At 40.7% G+C, this 23,470-nt stretch overlaps 1 protein-coding gene across 1 annotated transcript in view; it reads left to right on the top strand.

The window, feature by feature from the left end:
* Positions 1–3,493: 3,493 nt before the first annotated feature.
* LOC138370027 (putative golgin subfamily A member 6-like protein 19) overlaps positions 3,494–23,470 on the top strand; it is a 38,839-nt gene continuing 18,862 nt past the window's right edge. Inside the window, exon 1 of the mRNA XM_069333798.1 lies at positions 3,494–3,946. Within this exon, the coding sequence (XP_069189899.1) occupies positions 3,494–3,946 (453 nt within the window). The remainder of the gene's footprint in view (positions 3,947–23,470) is intronic.

The following is a 23,470-nucleotide window of genomic DNA, read 5'->3' as shown; positions in this document are numbered from 1 at the left end:
TGCTCTGTTATCAGTGACTTCATACCAAATGGTATGAGGTATTTTGAGCTCTGTAATTACTTCATACTCCCAGGAATATTGGAAGATATTCTTGTGCTGCACCCAGATTTTGCCAGTGGAGGCTAATAGATCAGCATCAAGTATTTTGTTCTCTCCTACTTCCATGACTGGCCATCCTGTGAGGTGAGGATGTTGGATGAGCTTGTAGCTGGTTTTTGATCTACACTGTGTGGTCCTTTATACAGAATAGGGAAGCAGCACATTGCTGTGTATACCTAAACATGTTTAAAAATACATTGTTTGAGAGGAGTCTGGTAGAAACTGGTAAGAGTAATTATAATATAATGTTTCCATGATTCAGTGCTTACCTCTTGTGAAAATTGCTTAGAGTTGTTTAGTCACAGTTGATTTGTTTCTTGTATTGAGGCTGGTATTTTCTAAATTGATTCCATGTACAGTATGTCTAACCATCCTGTGAGATGGGAGTATTAGATAAACTTATAGCTAGTTTTTTATCTACACTGTGTAATATTCCATATAGAATAGGGTAGCAGCACATTGCTGTGTATACCTAATCTTCTTAATAAAAAAATCAGTAATAAAGATTTTAAATTATAGTTTGCATTATTTCAAATTCAGTACTGTATTATCCTTATTAAATCATGTTGACCATGGATCATTAAGATCTCATGTTGATATATAATAGTCATATTTCTTTTGAACTGCTAATCCATGCTAATCATTCATTAAATTGTGCATTATGTCTCAATTTTTCACTTCCTTGGATATACTGTACAGTACAAAAAGATAGGATAAAAATAAACCAGTAATATTTCTTTCATTATATTTTTCATTTAAATAACTGCATCAATATTTTTACAGTTGACAGGATTTGTTTTACCATACAGGTGCATTATTTGTTAAAAAAAAAATTGATTTATTGTTACACACAATGGTGCTACATAGCCTTCCCAGCTTGGTGCCTTCTTTTAATACTTACTGATTAAAAAATAAATAATATATACATTTTATTCAGGAAAAGTACATACAGTTGATTTACAAACATAATGTTGGATTTATAGACAGAGCTAGTACATACAATACCTAAAGCCACTAATTCTCATAGCATTTCGGGCAAGGTGTGGGGGAAAAAACACAGACTAAAACTTAATAGTAATCGGGATTAGGTATAAATTGTGTTGAAAGAAGGAATAAAAAATACAAAAAGGGGGGTTAACATAGCATAAATCAGCAATTGCACATGTTGGTGAACAGCGTTGTTTAAAAAATAGCAAGACATGGGTTGACATTTAGGAGGTAAGTTAGGTTACATGGAGTTAATTAGGCAGTACTTGGTTTAACTCTTAAACTGGTTGAGAGAGGTACAGCCTTCGACATGATTCGGGAGGTCATTCCACATTCTGGGTCCCTTGATTTGTAGAGCACTTCTAGTTTGGTTACACACAGCCAAATTGTGTAACAGGAAGAGGTCTTGGACACAAATTTGTTCCATGCTAAATGTAGAGGAATCAGCTGAGTATTCCTCAAATAAAATAAGTGGCCTCAGCTTAAAAGGTAAATAAAATAAGCATTTCTCAAATAAGTAGCTGCCTCACCTCACTGCCTTACTGCTACATAGCCTTCCCGGCATGGTGCCTTCTTTTGATAATTACTTGTTCCACACCCAAATTGTATAACAGGAAGAGGTCTTGGACCCCTACTTCCCTCTCTCTTTTTTAATAATCTATATAGTCATAACTACAGCTTTAAGTATTCAATGAATAAAGTTTTGACATTTTTACCCTTCTCCTTACCTAACATCATTTGTGCAGCATATTTTTATTTTATGTCTCACCCAGATTTAATTTCAAAATAAAACCAAACTAAATATATTATAAATGGGTATGTATAGCTAAGGTACACCCTTACTACTGGGTGAACAGGGTCATTTGGTGACAGTATATGATCCCACCAGGCAGGGCTCATCACCTTCTCTTATATTTCATGTTCACCAGTGTTTATTTACTTAATAACTACGGGTATAATATCTTGCTATTATAAAACTAATTATACTATCATAAAAGACATATTTACTTTAAATTTCAAGCAGAGAATGCTTATATAACTAACACGAAGGACTCCTCTTCACTAGATTCAATTTTTATAATCTTTTGTTTATGTTCCAAAATCTTAAAATCGATCCCAGTGTTATGTAGTAGAGAAAAATTTAGTTATATCCAGTTTACATAAAGCTACGAGTGGTCGTAACCACACTTAGATCCCGGAATGAACTTACGAAGGTTTTTCCACTTAGTGTAGCTACTTGAATACCGACGTAGCCGGCACGAAGACGCTAAGAAGGAAAACATTTGTAGCTAAGAGGAAAAACCTTCGTAAGTACCTTCCTGAATCCGGCCCCTGGGCAGCTACCCGGCGCCGCGCCTCGTGGCCCGTTGCCATGGCAACTAGGCTCACCAATCTACCTTCTGTTGTACTTGATGATTCAAGTGATATCCAAGCAATGGTACCTGAGCCCGTCGGCGAGGAATTAGTTGATGCTCGAAGTGGGTTGCAGTCAGACGATAAAATTGAATTCGATGTTAATTTGGATAGCAACAATGAGTGGCAGGTGCAACAATCACGGAAAGCGAGAAGAAATTCTAAACGTGCAGACTCTGCTGATGGGGAGATCATTGGCAATGGTGACAGGAACACAGGAACCCGTGTGAAAAATGTGTAGGTGGGCGGTGGTGGGCCCACCCAGCCAGGGGAACGCCCACACAAGCCTCCTATTGCTTCCCGCGCTGACTCTGTGCGCCTGGCATTCCCACCTGGAACAACCACCAACAATAAACTGACATGGTTCGAACAACTTTCTAATAAATTCTCCAAAACATTCCTCGATATAGTCCGACCTAGACCAACATCCCCTTACATCTTTGTGTCACGTAAGCAAGAAGCTATCATCACTCAACTGATTGACGGTAAGGTTGGTAATATTGCTTTCACCAGGGAAGACATCATCAATCGACCCAAAAAATTTAAGGAATATCTTGTTACCAGTTATCCCAAAGATTATCCTCTTGATAGAGCGTGTAAACTTGAAGAGGTCTACAAGGCAAGAAGGATACATAAGGACGGTCAACCTCTCAACAGGATCATCATTGTTTGGAATGGCAGTGACCCTCCCCCTGAACATTACACCTTCTTTGGACATTTCATCCCATCAAGTCCTATCAGACCTTGGGTATCCCCCCTGTTTTTTGTTTTAAGTTCCACGGTACTCAGCATGTCTCTAAGTACTCTCTACATGAGCCTGTGTGTGGGCTATGTGCTGAGCAGCACGATACAAGGCAGTGTACTCACAGGGACCCCCCCTGCCCTTGAGGATAGGGAGGTAGCCTCTCCTCCGGTCCGGAAGTGACCCAGGTGTTTGCATGTAGGCGTAGATGTTTGGCATCGTGACTGCCCTCGACGCCCCGCCCTCTCTAGCATGAGCAGGAAGCCAGAGGCGTCTGGTCCAGCTGCAGGAGGTATTCAGCAGGAAGCTCCTGATGTCACCTCTGGTGAGCAGTTTCCAACCATCGTCGGGCTAAAGCAAACAAGCAAAGTTACAGAAGAAATTGACTGGTTAAAAAAGAAAATTACTGAATTGCAAATTAAAATAAAAACATTAGAGACGAATCTGCCCGGTGATAGTGGTGAAGTGAATCATGCTAGCGATAATGAACAAGTAAATTCTTCCAACACCAGTAGTGATGCGAGTGATAATCTTGCAGCTGTTGAGGCTACGCCACCTATCTCTACGGAACGTGAGTGTCAAATCTCCATGGGGAATGGTGTTAGAGTATTCATTGATCCCTCACTGACACCCCCACTAGATCATGAAGAAACCCTTGAGGTAGTCACAGGTAGAGATTTTAAGAAAGCACTAACTCCTACTCAGGTGAAACGCATCCTAAGCAAAAGTGATATTACTCAAGACACACGACAGAGTTGGTTATGTTGTCAAAGTGATTAACGAGCTTAAATATTACCTTAACTCCCTTGATACCTAACCATGGCTCATCAAACAAAAGCATTTAAGTTTCTTTCTTGGAACATTCGAAGTGTTTATCTTCGGATAAATGTGACCATATACGTCCACAACTATCAAGAAGGTCCCACCCAGGATACCTGGGTATATAGCATACAACAACGATATTGGAACTGGTGTACTCACGTATGTTAAGAGTGGATTAATCTGTAAACTAATTAAAACTCACAGGAGTGATAGTATATATTACCAAAAATTCTAATTACAAACTGCAAATAGCCATTTCCTACTGTATAACATATATGGACTATGTAGTGTACTTAAAGCGGAACTGCTACAGAAACCTACAGGTAACACAGCTATGTTATGTATGGGTGACTTTAATGCTCGTCACACTGCTCTTGGTGATGTTCAGTGTAACAATAATGGAAGGGTCTTCTTGAAATACCTTAATGATCATAATATTACTGTGTATGATACTGATAAACAGACCCATTTATTGGAGGGTAGGCTGGATTATGTGATTGGGTACAGCTTAGCAGATAATAACGTCAACGTTAAGCTCATCCCAGAACTAGTCAGTGATCATTTTGCAATATATTGTGATTACAATGTAGCGGATATTAGGTCTAATCCTCATCCTAGGGTTAAAATTAACATTCCTGACAATCTTAAACAGGACTTTAAGGCTTATGTACATAAGTAGTACACTGGGTATACACCTGTATCAGTGGACCACTTTTACAATGATCTTGTCAGTATCATTACCAGTTATTATGATACCTGGGTTAAATCAAGGAAAAAAAAGAACACTCGTTCTTCCTCATGGACAGAGGATCCTATTATTATTGCAGAGCGAGCTAAAGTGCTTCAGCTTGCTGACTCTTATAAACGAGACAAAACAGCTGACAATTTACTTGCATTCCTTAATGCCAACAGAGATTTTCGCGAGCTTAAGGGTCAAGTTAAGAACAGATATTGGGAACAATTCCTACAAGGTATCCATAGAACTACAACATTATCGTAAATGTGGAACAAAATTAAAAACATTACCAAACCTTCAGCCCCAGTTCAGCTTCATCATACTCCTGCAGAATATGCTGACATGCTCTTAGCTCAATGGTCTAGTGTCTCACAAATTTCTTCCTTACCCCCAGATATACAGCAGCATTTAAGACATACCAACATTAACAGAAACTTTAATATTGAAATAGCACGCTCCTCACCAGATTTAACGGATCAGTTTGCTATAACCCCCTTTGAATTGACATCAGTATTAGGGAAACCTAAACAAACTGCCCCTGGTGAGGATGGTATAACTTATAACATCTTACTGAAGCTTACTTAAGCTTATCTTACTTATAGCTTACTGAATGATGTCCCTAGCCACCCTCTGCTTGACCTCTATCAAATGAGTCTCTCGCAAGGTATCTTGCCAAAGAAATGGACACAAAGTCTCATAGTACCAATTCCTAAACCTAACTCTCAAAGATTCAGACCCATTTCCCTTACACCTTGTATGTGTAAAGTCTTGGAAAGAATTGTTCTCAATCGTGTCATGTTTCAGGTCAAAGAAAAACTGTCCCCAAACCTATATGGGTTTATGTCCAAGTGTAGCACACAAACATGCATTGCTGAATATTTTGTACACTCCCAGGATGGGACACAGGCAGCCTTTATTGACCTAAAGTCAGCTTTCGATGTAGCGAATGGTGAAATAATATTAGAGCAACTTGCTGAATTTGGAATCAAAGGTAATCTTCTGAGATGGATAAAGAGCTACCTATCCAACATGCGTGCTAGTGTCCTATTTAAAGGAGTTAAAAGTACATTAACAGATTCATTCGAACTAGGTACACCTCAAGGTGGTGTCCTAAGTCCTATGCTCTTCAATATACTTATGCACAAACTTATCCATGACATACCTGTACAACCTACGGAAACTGTTATATGTTATGCTGATGATATTTGTATTATGGCACACAGTAAACCAAGGTTACAAGTGTTACTTGATGCATTCTCCAAGAAAGTAGTAGAATGTGGCCTCATAATCTCTGTTGATAAAACAAGGGTTCTTATTCCCCATTCTCTTCATGTTAACTATACTATTAATGGAGTGCCCGTGGAAACGTGCGAGTCTTATAAATATCTTGGAGTCGAGGTTAATGATACAAATCTCGTCAGCAACCTGAGCAAAAAACTCGTTGAGCGTCTTAAACCTCTCAAAACTCTTGTTGACAAAGGATTTGGCATTAACATAAAATATGCTCGTAGTTTTTATATTGCCTTTATACGATCTGTTGTTGATTATTATGCCTTGCATCTTCTTAATTTTTCTCCTAAACAATTACAAGGCCTAGATGTAGTACAGAATGATGCCATGCGCATCATCCTGGGTTGTCCTAGAACTGTCAGAATTGTTAACATGAGAAAGGAACTACAATTACCTTCAATATACGAAAGAATAGTTCTAATTAGTACTGTATTTTGCGCCAAAACTTTGAAAAATAATGGTCCCCCCAGCTCTATTCAAATTAAATTGAGATCCATTCTAAACAATTCTGACTGTTCCCTCAATCCGCCGCAAAAAGCTCCCTACAGTGTGTGGCTCAGTTGTTGTGCCTATAATCTTCAGAAACTGAATGTGTCTCTTAACCCTGATAAAACTGTTCACTATATTCCCCCTTGGAAAGATGTGGAGGTCTCTCTGCATTATACCCCCATCAGTGTAAAACAAATGTATAACACTGACATTTTGAGATGTATAACATTAGAAGCTATTGACAGTCATCTTTAAATTCTCAAACCGACTGAATCCTATGCCTTTACTGATGGCTCTGTGCAGTTAGGCACTGGTAGAACAGGTTGTGCATGTGTAGTGTATAAAGGGAATGAAATGATCATGACTAGTACACAGAGATTGAACAACTGGGCAAGCACGACACACACCGAGCATTTGGGCATTTATCGAGCCACTGAATACCTTAAGCTCAATGGTGGTGGAGTTATTTTCTGTGACTCTAAAAGTGCTCTGCAGTCCTTAAATAACCCATCACAATGTATGTCGGAAGTAGCTTGTAATATTAAATGGTATGTAATTTTTTGCCAATGATAATAACTCTTGTATAAAATTTGTTTGGATCCCATCCCATGTTGGAGTTGGAAAACATGACTTTGTAGATCGAGTGGCCAATGTGGCTTGCAGGAAAGAAAACATTGATTATGACTTTGGACTATCTAATGCAGTTATTAGAAACTTACAAATTAAAGAAATTAATTCAGATTTAGAAGAACTAAGAAATGCCCAATGACCTGAAAGCTGCAGTATTAAAAGTTATGAAAAGTTTTGTAATAATAGGTATTTGTATGGTCAGCACAGTAACCGAACCAGGCAATGTGATATAGTCATTGCGCGAATTCGCCTTGGCTATAGACACATCTGGCAGGTTGGTGAGGTTGAGCCACTACCAGAAAACTCAGATTGTAAACTCTGTGATAAACCTTCAATGCATTCACTAGAACACTATATTGATGAATGTGAAACCGTAAAGGACTTTAGACCTCCTGGCCTCTTGTACCACCAACTGTGTAACTATTTTATTGACTCAGGTGTTCTGGACGACATCCTAATAATTTACCTAAAATTTGCTAGTCCATTTTAAAGAATCAAGAACAATTTTTATTTATATTACTTCTAAGCTGCATCACTTATGAACCCATCCCTGCCCTTGTGTGGCAGTGCACAGTAGAAAGTTGTTTTCACATATCCATACATTAAAACATTGATTGTAACCATGATATATATGTGCTTCAGCCTACAGTTTAGACCTATTATCTTATGTATGACCCTTTGTCCTGCGTGACAGTGAATACCAGCATTATCCTCACTTTACTAAGACTATCAAAATCCTCAGATTAGGCAAAATTGTAATTAATTTTGTCAATAAAGATGTTGATAATAATAATAATGTCGTAGCTCAGTCTATTAAGGCAGCGTCTGGGATGCTCTCGGACGTAGGTTCGAATCCTCTTCACGGCCCTTGTGGATTTGTTCATTTGATATATCACGCTATTGTGATTTCTGTGTGTAATAAAGATTCTAAGTGGTTCACTGAGATGGTTTGGTGGCGTTAACGAAAGGTTGGAAGTTGAATCCTGAGGAATGTGTTCAGTGGACGTTAAGGGTAGAAGGTGAAGAGGAACGCCGGGAAGTAAATGGTCGAATAGGATGAGTGTGTGAGGAGCGGGTGAGTGTGTGAGGAACGGGTGAGTGTGTGAGGAACGGGTGAGTGTGTGAGGAACGGGTGAGTGTGTGAGGAACGGGTGAGTGTGTGAGGAAAGGAGAGAGCATGGAGAACACACTGGATGACAGATAGTGGAATATACACTGTAGTTTATATGGAATGAAGTTTATACATTGTAGTAGCGTGGCGAAAATGACTCTTGGGATTTATATTTATCTAGTCTATATTAAATTATATGGACATTTATATTTTACGTTAATTTAGATATTTTGATAGCAAACTGTATGATATTTAAATTGGACTGTGAATTAAAATTCCCACAAATCACTTTCCTACACATTTTGGGTGGATTATGGTTTGTATATATATATATATATATATATATATATATATATATATATATATATATATATATATATATATATATATATATATATATATATATATATATATATATATATATATATATATTAGTATATTTTGGTAGCAGTCTTTCCTGTAGACATATTTTATTAAATATGACCGAAAAAGTAAGATTAATAATTCTAACACGAATTTTCTCAATCTTTCGTACATTATGCTTCACTGTTGGAGGTAAATCAAAAATCACTTCTCCAAAATTCATTTTTATTTCTAGTCTGACGCGACACGGGCGCGTTTCGTAAAACTTATTACATTTTCAAAGACTTCACAAATACACAACTGATTAGAACTTGCGTTTCCCTGATTTTATATCTACATTTGAGTGAGGTGGGAAGGGTGATGTGGCATTACATTTGAGTGAGGTGGGAAGGATGATGTGGCATTAGAGGATATTAATAGGGTATTAAAAGTATCAACACAAGACAGAACACGAAACAATGGATATTGAATAGAAGTGTTTGTAGAAAGCCTATTGGTCCATATTTCTTGATGCTTCTATATTGGAGCGGAGTCTTGAGGTGGGTAGAATATAGTTGTGCAATAATTGGCTGTTGATTGCTGGTGTTGACTTCTTGATGTGTAGTGCCTCGCAAACGTCAAGCCGCCTGCTATCGCTGTATCTATCGATGATTTCTGTGTTGTTTACTAGGATTTCTCTGGCGATGGTTTGGTTATGGGAAGAGATTATATGTTCCTTAATGGAGCCCTGTTGTTTATGCATCGTTAAACGCCTAGAAAGAGATGTTGTTGTCTTGCCTATATACTGGTTTTTTTGGAGCTTACAGTCCCCAAGTGGGCATTTGAAGGCATAGACGACGTTAGTCTCTTTTAAAGCGTTCTGTTTCGTGTCTGGAGAGTTTCTCATGAGTAGGCTGGCCGTTTTTCTGGTTTTATAGTAAATCGTCAGTTGTATCCTCTGATTTTTGTCTGTAGGGATAACGTTTCTATTAACAATATCTTTCAGGACCCTTTCCTCTGTTTTATGAGGTGTGGAAAAGAAGTTCCTGTAAAATAGTCTAATAGGGGGTATAGGTGTTGTGTTAGTTGTCTCTTCGGAGGTTGCATGGCTTTTCACTTTCCTTCTTATGATGTCTTCGATGAAACCATTGGAGAAGCCGTTATTGACTAGAACCTGCCTTACCCTACAGAGTTCTTCGTCGACTTGCTTCCATTCTGAGCTGTGGCTGAGAGCACGGTCGACGTATGCGTTAACAACACTCCTCTTGTACCTGTCAGGGCAGTCGCTGTTGGCATTTAGGCACATTCCTATGTTTGTTTCCTTTGTGTAGACTGCAGTGTGGAAACCTCCGCCCTTTTCCATGACTGTTACATCTAGAAAAGGCAGCTTCCCATCCTTTTCCGTCTCGTAAGTGAAACGCAGCACGGAACTCTGCTCAAATGCCTCCTTCAGCTCCTGCAGATGTCTGACATCAGGTACCTGTGTAAAAATGTCGTCAACATACCTGCAGTATATGGCCGGTTTCAAGTTCATGTCGACTAAGACTTTTTGCTCGATGGTACCCATGTAGAAGTTTGCAAACAGGACACCTAGGGGAGAACCCATAGCGACCCCATCTACTTGCTTATACATATGCCCATCCGGGCTCAAGAAGGGTGCCTCTTTAGTACAAGCTTGGAGTAGTTTCCTCAGAATACTTTCTGGCATGTCAAGAGGAGTACAGGCTGGATCACGATACACTCTGTCGGCTATCATTCCGATTGTCTCGTCCACAGGTACGTTGGTAAACAGCGATTCTACGTCCAACGAGGCTCTTATCCCTGTGGCCCGTGCGCCCCGCAGTAAGTCCACAAATTCCTTTGGAGACTTCAGGCTGAAGGCGCAAGGAACATAAGGAGTCAGCAGGCCGTTGAGTCGCTTTGCCAGTCTGTACGTGGGTGTGGGTATCTGGCTAATGATTGGCCGAAGTGGGTTTCCAGGCTTGTGCGTCTTGACATTTCCATACGCATATCCAGGTTTATATTCCCCAATGATCTTTGGCAGGTGGAGTCCGGATTTCTTGGCGTTCACAGTTTCGATCAGTTTGTTGACCTTTGCTTTTAATTCGGCTGTAGTGTCCTTCGTTACCCTTTGGAACTTAGTTTGGTCAGAGAGTATGATGTTCATTTTCGCCAGATATTCGTCTTTTTTAAGAATGACATATATTGGCGACTTGTCACCTCTCCTGACAACTATCTCCTTGTTCTCACGAAGGCTTTTAGCTGCCGCTCTAAGCTCGGGGGACAGTATGGTGCTTCTGTAGTTGCCTCGATTCTTTCCTCCTTCTGCAATAAGTTCTGCTTGTAAGGTATCTTTGGTAGTGACCTTCTTTTGTGTCTCGAGGTCGAATATGTCGTCCAACAGAATTTCCAACTCCACTTTCCGGGCCATTTCACTCGGTCTGGACATAACATGACAGTTTATGCCCAGATTTAGGAGAGTGACTTGGTCCTCAGTGAGGTTAATTCCTGCAAGGTTCAGGAAGCCATCTCTTGGTCGTGGAATTGCCATAGGTCCTCCATATAATGTTGTTAGTTTCTTGATAATCCTTGTTTCAGTGCTGAGGTGATGTTGGTCTGTGAGGATGTCGAGGTGTTGTTCAATGCGGGTACGGATACTATGGTCGATGTTGCTATTTCTCCACTCGTTTGTAGCATGAAGTAGTTGCGTTTTTTTGTGTCTTTGATTTCATTAAAGAAAGTAATGAAATCAAAGACAAAAAAACGCAACTACTTCATGCTACAAACGAGTGGAGAAATAGCAACATCGACCATAGTATCCGTACCCGCATTGAACAACACCTCGACATCCTCACAGACCAACATCACCTCAGCACTGAAACAAGGATTATCAAGAAACTAACAACATTATATGGAGGACCTATGGCAATTCCACGACCAAGAGATGGCTTCCTGAACCTTGCAGGAATTAACCTCACTGAGGACCAAGTCACTCTCCTAAATCTGGGCATAAACTGTCATGTTATGTCCAGACCGAGTGAAATGGCCCGGAAAGTGGAGTTGGAAATTCTGTTGGACGACATATTCGACCTCGAGACACAAAAGAAGGTCACTACCAAAGATACCTTACAAGCAGAACTTATTGCAGAAGGAGGAAAGAATCGAGGCAACTACAGAAGCACCATACTGTCCCCCGAGCTTAGAGCGGCAGCTAAAAGCCTTCGTGAGAACAAGGAGATAGTTGTCAGGAGAGGTGACAAGTCGCCAATATATGTCATTCTTAAAAAAGACGAATATCTGGCGAAAATGAACATCATACTCTCTGACCAAACTAAGTTCCAAAGGGTAACGAAGGACACTACAGCCGAATTAAAAGCAAAGGTCAACAAACTGATCGAAACTGTGAACGCCAAGAAATCCGGACTCCACCTGCCAAAGATCATTGGGGAATATAAACCTGGATATGCGTATGGAAATGTCAAGACGCACAAGCCTGGAAACCCACTTCGGCCAATCATTAGCCAGATACCCACACCCACGTACAGACTGGCAAAGCGACTCAACGGCCTGCTGACTCCTTATGTTCCTTGCGCCTTCAGCCTGAAGTCTCCAAAGGAATTTGTGGACTTACTGCGGGGCGCACGGGCCACAGGGATAAGAGCCTCGTTGGACGTAGAATCGCTGTTTACCAACGTACCTGTGGACGAGACAATCGGAATGATAGCCGACAGAGTGTATCGTGATCCAGCCTGTACTCCTCTTGACATGCCAGAAAGTATTCTGAGGAAACTACTCCAAGCTTGTACTAAAGAGGCACCCTTCTTGAGCCCGGATGGGCATATGTATAAGCAAGTAGATGGGGTCGCTATGGGTTCTCCCCTAGGTGTCCTGTTTGCAAACTTCTACATGGGTACCATCGAGCAAAAAGTCTTAGTCGACATGAACTTGAAACCGGCCATATACTGCAGGTATGTTGACGACATTTTTACACAGGTACCTGATGTCAGACATCTGCAGGAGCTGAAGGAGGCATTTGAGCAGAGTTCCGTGCTGCGTTTCACTTACGAGACGGAAAAGGATGGGAAGCTGCCTTTTCTAGATGTAACAGTCATGGAAAAGGGCGGAGGTTTCCACACTGCAGTCTACACAAAGGAAACAAACATAGGAATGTGCCTAAATGCCAACAGCGACTGCCCTGACAGGTACAAGAGGAGTGTTGTTAACGCATACGTCGACCGTGCTCTCAGCCACAGCTCAGAATGGAAGCAAGTCGACGAAGAACTCTGTAGGGTAAGGCAGGTTCTAGTCAATAACGGCTTCTCCAATGGTTTCATCGAAGACATCATAAGAAGGAAAGTGAAAAGCCATGCAACCTCCGAAGAGACAACTAACACAACACCTATACCCCCTATTAGACTATTTTACAGGAACTTCTTTTCCACAGCTCATAAAACAGAGGAAAGGGTCCTGAAAGATATTGTTAATAGAAACGTTATCCCTACAGACAAAAATCAGAGGATACAACTGACGATTTACTATAAAACCAGAAAAACGGCCAGCCTACTCATGAGAAACTCTCCAGACACGAAACAGAACGCTTTAAAAGAGACTAACGTCGTCTATGCCTTCAAATGCCCACTTGGGGACTGTAAGCTCCAAAAAACCCAGTATATAGGCAAGACAACAACATCTCTTTCTAGGCGTTTAACGATGCATAAACAACAGGGCTCCATTAAGGAACATATAATCTCTTCCCATAACCAAACCATCGCCAGAGAAATCCTAGTAAACAACACAGAAATCATCGATAGATACAGCGATAGCAGGCGGCTTGACGTATTATTGCACAACTATATTCTACCCACCTCAAGACTCCGCTCCAATATAGAAGCATCAAGAAATATGGACCAATAGGCTTTCTACAAACACTTCTATTCAATATCCATTGTTTCGTGTTCTGTCTTGTGTTGATACTTTTAATACCCTATTAATATCCTCTAATGCCACATCATCCTTCCCACCTCACTCAAATGTAATGCCACATCACCCTTCCCACCTCACTCAAATGTAGATATAAAATCAGGGAAACGCAAGTTCTAATCAGTTGTGTATTTGTGAAGTCTTTGAAAATGTAATAAGTTTTACGAAACGCGCCCGTGTCGCGTCAGACTAGAAATAAAAATGAATTTTGGAGAAGTGATTTTTGATTTACCTCCAACAGTGAAGCATAATGTACGAAAGATTGAGAAAATTCGTGTTAGAATTATTAATCTTACTTTTTCGGTCATATTTAATAAAATATATATATATATATATATATATATATATATATATATATATATATATATATATATATATATATATATATATATATATATATATAAACGCGCTCAAGTGTCGCGTCAGACTAGAAATAAAAATGAATTTTGGAGAATTGATTTTTGAATTACCACCAACAGTGAAAAGAAATGTACGAAAGATTGAGAAAATTCGTGTTAGAATTATTAATCTTACTTTTTCGGTCATATTTAATAATATATGTCTACAGGAAAGACTGCTACCAAAATATACTAATATTAAAACGCACGACCCAGCAGCAAGGAATCAAGCCTTCACGATAAAATATCGCCAGGATCTGATTCGTGATCAGATATACAAGGCAGAGAATGAAATCAAAGACAACAAAACGCAACTACTTCATGCTACGAACGAGTGGAGAAATAGCAACATCGACCATAGTATCCGTACCCGCATTGAACAACACCTCGACATCCTCACAGACCAACATCACCTCAGCACTGAAACAAGGATTATCAAGAAACTAACAACATTATATGGAGGACCTATGGCAATTCCACGACCAAGAGATGGCTTCCTGAACCTTGCAGGAATTAACCTCACTGAGGACCAAGTCACTCTCCTAAATCTGGGCATAAACTGTCATGTTATGTCCAGACCGAGTGAGATGGCCCGGAAAGTAGAGTTGGAAATTCTGTTGGACGACATATTCGACCTCGAGACACAAAAGAAGGTCACTACCAAAGATACCTTGCAGATCTACATCTGCAGTGACCTACCTTTAATACCCATTGTTTCGTGTCCTGTCTTGTGTTAAAAGTTTATTTTCACCTCATCCAAAACTATTGTAACATGTCACCTCACCCAAATGTAGGTACAAAAAACTCGAAGAAGTTTAAGCTCTATTCAGTTAAAGTTGTGTGTGTGTGTGTGTGTAAACTAAAGTCTTTGAAAATGTAATAAGTTTTACGAAACGCGCTCAAGTGTCGCGTCAGACTAGAAATAAAAATGAATTTTGGAGAATTGTTATTTGAATTACCATCAACAGTGAAAAGAAACGTAAGAAAGATCGAGAAAATTTGTGCTAGAATTATTAATCTTACTTTTTCGGTCATTTTAATAATATATGTCTACAGGAAAGACTGCTACCAAAATATACTAATATACATATATATATATATATATATATATATATATATATATATATATATATATATATAATCTTTGGACAACACCCACCAGTGGGACTCGAACCCAGAAAGCACAACTACCTTCCAGTAGCAGGCATAACTAGTATGCTTTAACCCACTACACCATCAGACCTTTCAAAAGAAGTAGATAGTTCGAGATATATATATCTCAAACATCTCTACTTCCCGAAGGCACCAGATGAGTGTGGGGTCAGTCTGCATTTTCCATCAAGCCACTGTCAATGTGAGAGAACTCGTGTCCAGCTTATAAGCCTATACTTGCATAAACCACAAGTGAAGATTAAATAATCTTTGGACAACACCCACCAGTGGGACTCGAACCCAGAAAGCACAACTACCTTCCAGTAGCAGGCATAACTAGTATGCTTTAACCCACTACACCATCAGACCTTTCAAAAGAAGTAGATAGTTCGAGATATATATATCTCAAACATCTCTACTTCCCGAAGGCACCAGATGAGTGTGGGGTCAGTCTGCATTTTCCATCAAGCCACTGTCAATGTGAGAGAACTCGTGTCCAGCTTATAAGCCTATACTTGCATAAACCACAAGTGAAGATTAAATAATCTTTGGACAACACCCACCAGTGGGACTCGAACCCAGAAAGCACAACTACCTTCCAGTAGCAGGCATAACTAGTATGCTTTAACCCACTACACCATCAGACCTTTCAAAAGAAGTAGATAGTTCGAGATATATATATCTCAAACATCTCTACTTCCCGAAGGCACCAGATGAGTGTGGGGTCAGTCTGCATTTTCCATCAAGCCACTGTCAATGTGAGAGAACTCGTGTCCAGCTTATAAGCCTATACTTGCATAAACCACAAGTGAAGATTAAATAATCTTTGGACAACACCCACCAGTGGGACTCGAACCCAGAAAGCACAACTACCTTCCAGTAGCAGGCATAACTAGTATGCTTTAACCCACTACACCATCAGACCTTTCAAAAGAAGTAGATAGTTCGAGATATATATATCTCAAACATCTCTACTTCCCGAAGGCACCAGATGAGTGTGGGGTCAGTCTGCATTTTCCATCAAGCCACTGTCAATGTGAGAGAACTCGTGTCCAGCTTATAAGCCTATACTTGCATAAACCACAAGTGAAGATTAAATAATCTTTGGACAACACCCACCAGTGGGACTCGAACCCAGAAAGCACAACTACCTTCCAGTAGCAGGCATAACTAGTATGCTTTAACCCACTACACCATCAGACCTTTCAAAAGAAGTAGATAGTTCGAGATATATATATCTCAAACATCTCTACTTCCCGAAGGCACCAGATGAGTGTGGGGTCAGTCTGCATTTTCCATCAAGCCACTGTCAATGTGAGAGAACTCGTGTCCAGCTTATAAGCCTATACTTGCATAAACCACAAGTGAAGATTAAATAATCTTTGGACAACACCCACCAGTGGGACTCGAACCCAGAAAGCACAACTACCTTCCAGTAGCAGGCATAACTAGTATGCTTTAACCCACTACACCATCAGACCTTTCAAAAGAAGTAGATAGTTCGAGATATATATATCTCAAACATCTCTACTTCCCGAAGGCACCAGATGAGTGTGGGGTCAGTCTGCATTTTCCATCAAGCCACTGTCAATGTGAGAGAACTCGTGTCCAGCTTATAAGCCTATACTTGCATAAACCACAAGTGAAGATTAAATAATCTTTGGACAACACCCACCAGTGGGACTCGAACCCAGAAAGCACAACTACCTTCCAGTAGCAGGCATAACTAGTATGCTTTAACCCACTACACCATCAGACCTTTCAAAAGAAGTAGATAGTTCGAGATATATATATCTCAAACATCTCTACTTCCCGAAGGCACCAGATGAGTGTGGGGTCAGTCTGCATTTTCCATCAAGCCACTGTCAATGTGAGAGAACTCGTGTCCAGCTTATAAGCCTATACTTGCATAAACCACAAGTGAAGATTAAATAATCTTTGGACAACACCCACCAGTGGGACTCGAACCCAGAAAGCACAACTACCTTCCAGTAGCAGGCATAACTAGTATGCTTTAACCCACTACACCATCAGACCTTTCAAAAGAAGTAGATAGTTCGAGATATATATATCTCAAACATCTCTACTTCCCGAAGGCACCAGATGAGTGTGGGGTCAGTCTGCATTTTCCATCAAGCCACTGTCAATGTGAGAGAACTCGTGTCCAGCTTATAAGCCTATACTTGCATAAACCACAAGTGAAGATTAAATAATCTTTGGACAACACCCACCAGTGGGACTCGAACCCAGAAAGCACAACTACCTTCCAGTAGCAGGCATAACTAGTATGCTTTAACCCACTACACCATCAGACCTTTCAAAAGAAGTAGATAGTTCGAGATATATATATCTCAAACATCTCTACTTCCCGAAGGCACCAGATGAGTGTGGGGTCAGTCTGCATTTTCCATCAAGCCACTGTCAATGTGAGAGAACTCGTGTCCAGCTTATAAGCCTATACTTGCATAAACCACAAGTGAAGATTAAATAATCTTTGGACAACACCCACCAGTGGGACTCGAACCCAGAAAGCACAACTACCTTCCAGTAGCAGGCATAACTAGTATGCTTTAACCCACTACACCATCAGACCTTTCAAAAGAAGTAGATAGTTCGAGATATATATATCTCAAACATCTCTACTTCCCGAAGGCACCAGATGAGTGTGGGGTCAGTCTGCATTTTCCATCAAGCCACTGTCAATGTGAGAGAACTCGTGTCCAGCTTATAAGCCTATACTTGCATAAACCACAAGTGAAGATTAAATAATCTTTGGACAACACCCACCAGTGGGACTCGAACCCAGAAAGCACAACTACCTTCCAGTAGCAGGCATAACTAGTATGCTTTAACCCACTACACCATCAGACCTTTCAAAAGAAGTAGATAGTTCGAGATATATATATCTCAAACATCTCTACTTCCCGAAGGCACCAGATGAGTGTGGGGTCAGTCTGCATTTTCCATCAAGCCACTGTCAATGTGAGAGAACTCGTGTCCAGCTTATAAGCCTATACTTACATAAACCACAAGTGAAGATTAAATAATCTTTGGACAACACCCACCAGTGGGACTCGAACCCAGAAAGCACAACTACCTTCCAGTAGCAGGCATAACTAGTATGCTTTAACCCACTACACCATCAGACCTTTCAAAAGAAGTAGATAGTTCGAGATATATATATCTCAAACATCTCTACTTCCCGAAGGCACCAGATGACTGTGGGGACAGTCTGCATTTTCCATCAAGCCACTGTCAATGTGAGAGAACTCGTGTCCAGCTTATAAGCCTATACTTGCATAAACCACAAGTGAAGATTAAATAATCTTTGGACAACACCCACCAGTGGGACTCGAACCCAGAAAGCACAACTACCTTCCAGTAGCAGGCATAACTAGTATGCTTTAACCCACTACACCATCAGACCTTTCAAAAGAAGTAGATAGTTCGAGATATATATATCTCAAACATCTCTACTTCCCGAAGGCACCAGATGAGTGTGGGGTCAGTCTGCATTTTCCATCAAGCCACTGTCAATGTGAGAGAACTCGTGTCCAGCTTATAAGCCTATACTTGCATAAACCACAAGTGAAGATTAAATAATCTTTGGACAACACCCACCAGTGGGACTCGAACCCAGAAAGCACAACTACCTTCCAGTAGCAGGCATAACTAGTATGCTTTAACCCACTACACCATCAGACCTTTCAAAAGAAGTAGATAGTTCGAGATATATATATCTCAAACATCTCTACTTCCCGAAGGCACCAGATGAGTGTGGGGTCAGTCTGCATTTTCCATCAAGCCACTGTCAATGTGAGAGAACTCGTGTCCAGCTTATAAGCCTATACTTGCATAAACCACAAGTGAAGATTAAATAATCTTTGGACAACACCCACCAGTGGGACTCGAACCCAGAAAGCACAACTACCTTCCAGTAGCAGGCATAACTAGTATGCTTTAACCCACTACACCATCAGACCTTTCAAAAGAAGTAGATAGTTCGAGATATATATATCTCAAACATCTCTACTTCCCGAAGGCACCAGATGAGTGTGGGGTCAGTCTGCATTTTCCATCAAGCCACTGTCAATGTGAGAGAACTCGTGTCCAGCTTATAAGCCTATACTTGCATAAACCACAAGTGAAGATTAAATAATCTTTGGACAACACCCACCAGTGGGACTCGAACCCAGAAAGCACAACTACCTTCCAGTAGCAGGCATAACTAGTATGCTTTAACCCACTACACCATCAGACCTTTCAAAAGAAGTAGATAGTTCGAGATATATATATCTCAAACATCTCTACTTCCCGAAGGCACCAGATGAGTGTGGGGTCAGTCTGCATTTTCCATCAAGCCACTGTCAATGTGAGAGAACTCGTGTCCAGCTTATAAGCCTATACTTGCATAAACCACAAGTGAAGATTAAATAATCTTTGGACAACACCCACCAGTGGGACTCGAACCCAGAAAGCACAACTACCTTCCAGTAGCAGGCATAACTAGTATGCTTTAACCCACTACACCATCAGACCTTTCAAAAGAAGTAGATAGTTCGAGATATATATATCTCAAACATCTCTACTTCCCGAAGGCACCAGATGAGTGTGGGGTCAGTCTGCATTTTCCATCAAGCCACTGTCAATGTGAGAGAACTCGTGTCCAGCTTATAAGCCTATACTTGCATAAACCACAAGTGAAGATTAAATAATCTTTGGACAACACCCACCAGTGGGACTCGAACCCAGAAAGCACAACTACCTTCCAGTAGCAGGCATAACTAGTATGCTTTAACCCACTACACCATCAGACCTTTCAAAAGAAGTAGATAGTTCGAGATATATATATCTCAAACATCTCTACTTCCCGAAGGCACCAGATGAGTGTGGGGTCAGTCTGCATTTTCCATCAAGCCACTGTCAATGTGAGAGAACTCGTGTCCAGCTTATAAGCCTATACTTGCATAAACCACAAGTGAAGATTAAATAATCTTTGGACAACACCCACCAGTGGGACTCGAACCCAGAAAGCACAACTACCTTCCAGTAGCAGGCATAACTAGTATGCTTTAACCCACTACACCATCAGACCTTTCAAAAGAAGTAGATAGTTCGAGATATATATATCTCAAACATCTCTACTTCCCGAAGGCACCAGATGAGTGTGGGGTCAGTCTGCATTTTCCATCAAGCCACTGTCAATGTGAGAGAACTCGTGTCCAGCTTATAAGCCTATACTTGCATAAACCACAAGTGAAGATTAAATAATCTTTGGACAACACCCACCAGTGGGACTCGAACCCAGAAAGCACAACTACCTTCCAGTAGCAGGCATAACTAGTATGCTTTAACCCACTACACCATCAGACCTTTCAAAAGAAGTAGATAGTTCGAGATATATATATCTCAAACATCTCTACTTCCCGAAGGCACCAGATGAGTGTGGGGTCAGTCTGCATTTTCCATCAAGCCACTGTCAATGTGAGAGAACTCGTGTCCAGCTTATAAGCCTATACTTGCATAAACCACAAGTGAAGATTAAATAATCTTTGGACAACACCCACCAGTGGGACTCGAACCCAGAAAGCACAACTACCTTCCAGTAGCAGGCATAACTAGTATGCTTTAACCCACTACACCATCAGACCTTTCAAAAGAAGTAGATAGTTCGAGATATATATATCTCAAACATCTCTACTTCCCGAAGGCACCAGATGAGTGTGGGGTCAGTCTGCATTTTCCATCAAGCCACTGTCAATGTGAGAGAACTCGTGTCCAGCTTATAAGCCTATACTTACATAAACCACAAGTGAAGATTAAATAATCTTTGGACAACACCCACCAGTGGGACTCGAACCCAGAAAGCACAACTACCTTCCAGTAGCAGGCATAACTAGTATGCTTTAACCCACTACACCATCAGACCTTTCAAAAGAAGTAGATAGTTCGAGATATATATATCTCAAACATCTCTACTTCCCGAAGGCACCAGATGACTGTGGGGACAGTCTGCATTTTCCATCAAGCCACTGTCAATGTGAGAGAACTCGTGTCCAGCTTATAAGCCTATACTTGCATAAACCACAAGTGAAGATTAAATAATCTTTGGACAACACCCACCAGTGGGACTCGAACCCAGAAAGCACAACTACCTTCCAGTAGCAGGCATAACTAGTATGCTTTAACCCACTACACCATCAGACCTTTCAAAAGAAGTAGATAGTTCGAGATATATATATCTCAAACATCTCTACTTCCCGAAGGCACCAGATGAGTGTGGGGTCAGTCTGCATTTTCCATCAAGCCACTGTCAATGTGAGAGAACTCGTGTCCAGCTTATAAGCCTATACTTGCATAAACCACAAGTGAAGATTAAATAATCTTTGGACAACACCCACCAGTGGGACTCGAACCCAGAAAGCACAACTACCTTCCAGTAGCAGGCATAACTAGTATGCTTTAACCCACTACACCATCAGACCTTTCAAAAGAAGTAGATAGTTCGAGATATATATATCTCAAACATCTCTACTTCCCGAAGGCACCAGATGAGTGTGGGGTCAGTCTGCATTTTCCATCAAGCCACTGTCAATGTGAGAGAACTCGTGTCCAGCTTATAAGCCTATACTTGCATAAACCACAAGTGAAGATTAAATAATCTTTGGACAACACCCACCAGTGGGACTCGAACCCAGAAAGCACAACTACCTTCCAGTAGCAGGCATAACTAGTATGCTTTAACCCACTACACCATCAGACCTTTCAAAAGAAGTAGATAGTTCGAGATATATATATCTCAAACATCTCTACTTCCCGAAGGCACCAGATGAGTGTGGGGTCAGTCTGCATTTTCCATCAAGCCACTGTCAATGTGAGAGAACTCGTGTCCAGCTTATAAGCCTATACTTGCATAAACCACAAGTGAAGATTAAATAATCTTTGGACAACACCCACCAGTGGGACTCGAACCCAGAAAGCACAACTACCTTCCAGTAGCAGGCATAACTAGTATGCTTTAACCCACTACACCATCAGACCTTTCAAAAGAAGTAGATAGTTCGAGATATATATATCTCAAACATCTCTACTTCCCGAAGGCACCAGATGAGTGTGGGGTCAGTCTGCATTTTCCATCAAGCCACTGTCAATGTGAGAGAACTCGTGTCCAGCTTATAAGCCTATACTTGCATAAACCACAAGTGAAGATTAAATAATCTTTGGACAACACCCACCAGTGGGACTCGAACCCAGAAAGCACAACTACCTTCCAGTAGCAGGCATAACTAGTATGCTTTAACCCACTACACCATCAGACCTTTCAAAAGAAGTAGATAGTTCGAGATATATATATCTCAAACATCTCTACTTCCCGAAGGCACCAGATGAGTGTGGGGTCAGTCTGCATTTTCCATCAAGCCACTGTCAATGTGAGAGAACTCGTGTCCAGCTTATAAGCCTATACTTGCATAAACCACAAGTGAAGATTAAATAATCTTTGGACAACACCCACCAGTGGGACTCGAACCCAGAAAGCACAACTACCTTCCAGTAGCAGGCATAACTAGTATGCTTTAACCCACTACACCATCAGACCTTTCAAAAGAAGTAGATAGTTCGAGATATATATATCTCAAACATCTCTACTTCCCGAAGGCACCAGATGAGTGTGGGGTCAGTCTGCATTTTCCATCAAGCCACTGTCAATGTGAGAGAACTCGTGTCCAGCTTATAAGCCTATACTTGCATAAACCACAAGTGAAGATTAAATAATCTTTGGACAACACCCACCAGTGGGACTCGAACCCAGAAAGCACAACTACCTTCCAGTAGCAGGCATAACTAGTATGCTTTAACCCACTACACCATCAGACCTTTCAAAAGAAGTAGATAGTTCGAGATATATATATCTCAAACATCTCTACTTCCCGAAGGCACCAGATGAGTGTGGGGTCAGTCTGCATTTTCCATCAAGCCACTGTCAATGTGAGAGAACTCGTGTCCAGCTTATAAGCCTATACTTGCATAAACCACAAGTGAAGATTAAATAATCTTTGGACAACACCCACCAGTGGGACTCGAACCCAGAAAGCACAACTACCTTCCAGTAGCAGGCATAACTAGTATGCTTTAACCCACTACACCATCAGACCTTTCAAAAGAAGTAGATAGTTCGAGATATATATATCTCAAACATCTCTACTTCCCGAAGGCACCAGATGAGTGTGGGGTCAGTCTGCATTTTCCATCAAGCCACTGTCAATGTGAGAGAACTCGTG

The sequence above is a fragment of the Procambarus clarkii genome, chromosome 30, assembly GCF_040958095.1.
Source record: "Procambarus clarkii isolate CNS0578487 chromosome 30, FALCON_Pclarkii_2.0, whole genome shotgun sequence".
NCBI lineage: Eukaryota > Metazoa > Arthropoda > Malacostraca > Decapoda > Cambaridae > Procambarus > Procambarus clarkii.
Note: the sequence above shows the minus strand (reverse complement) of the source record. Positions and strands in the feature narration are given on the sequence as shown.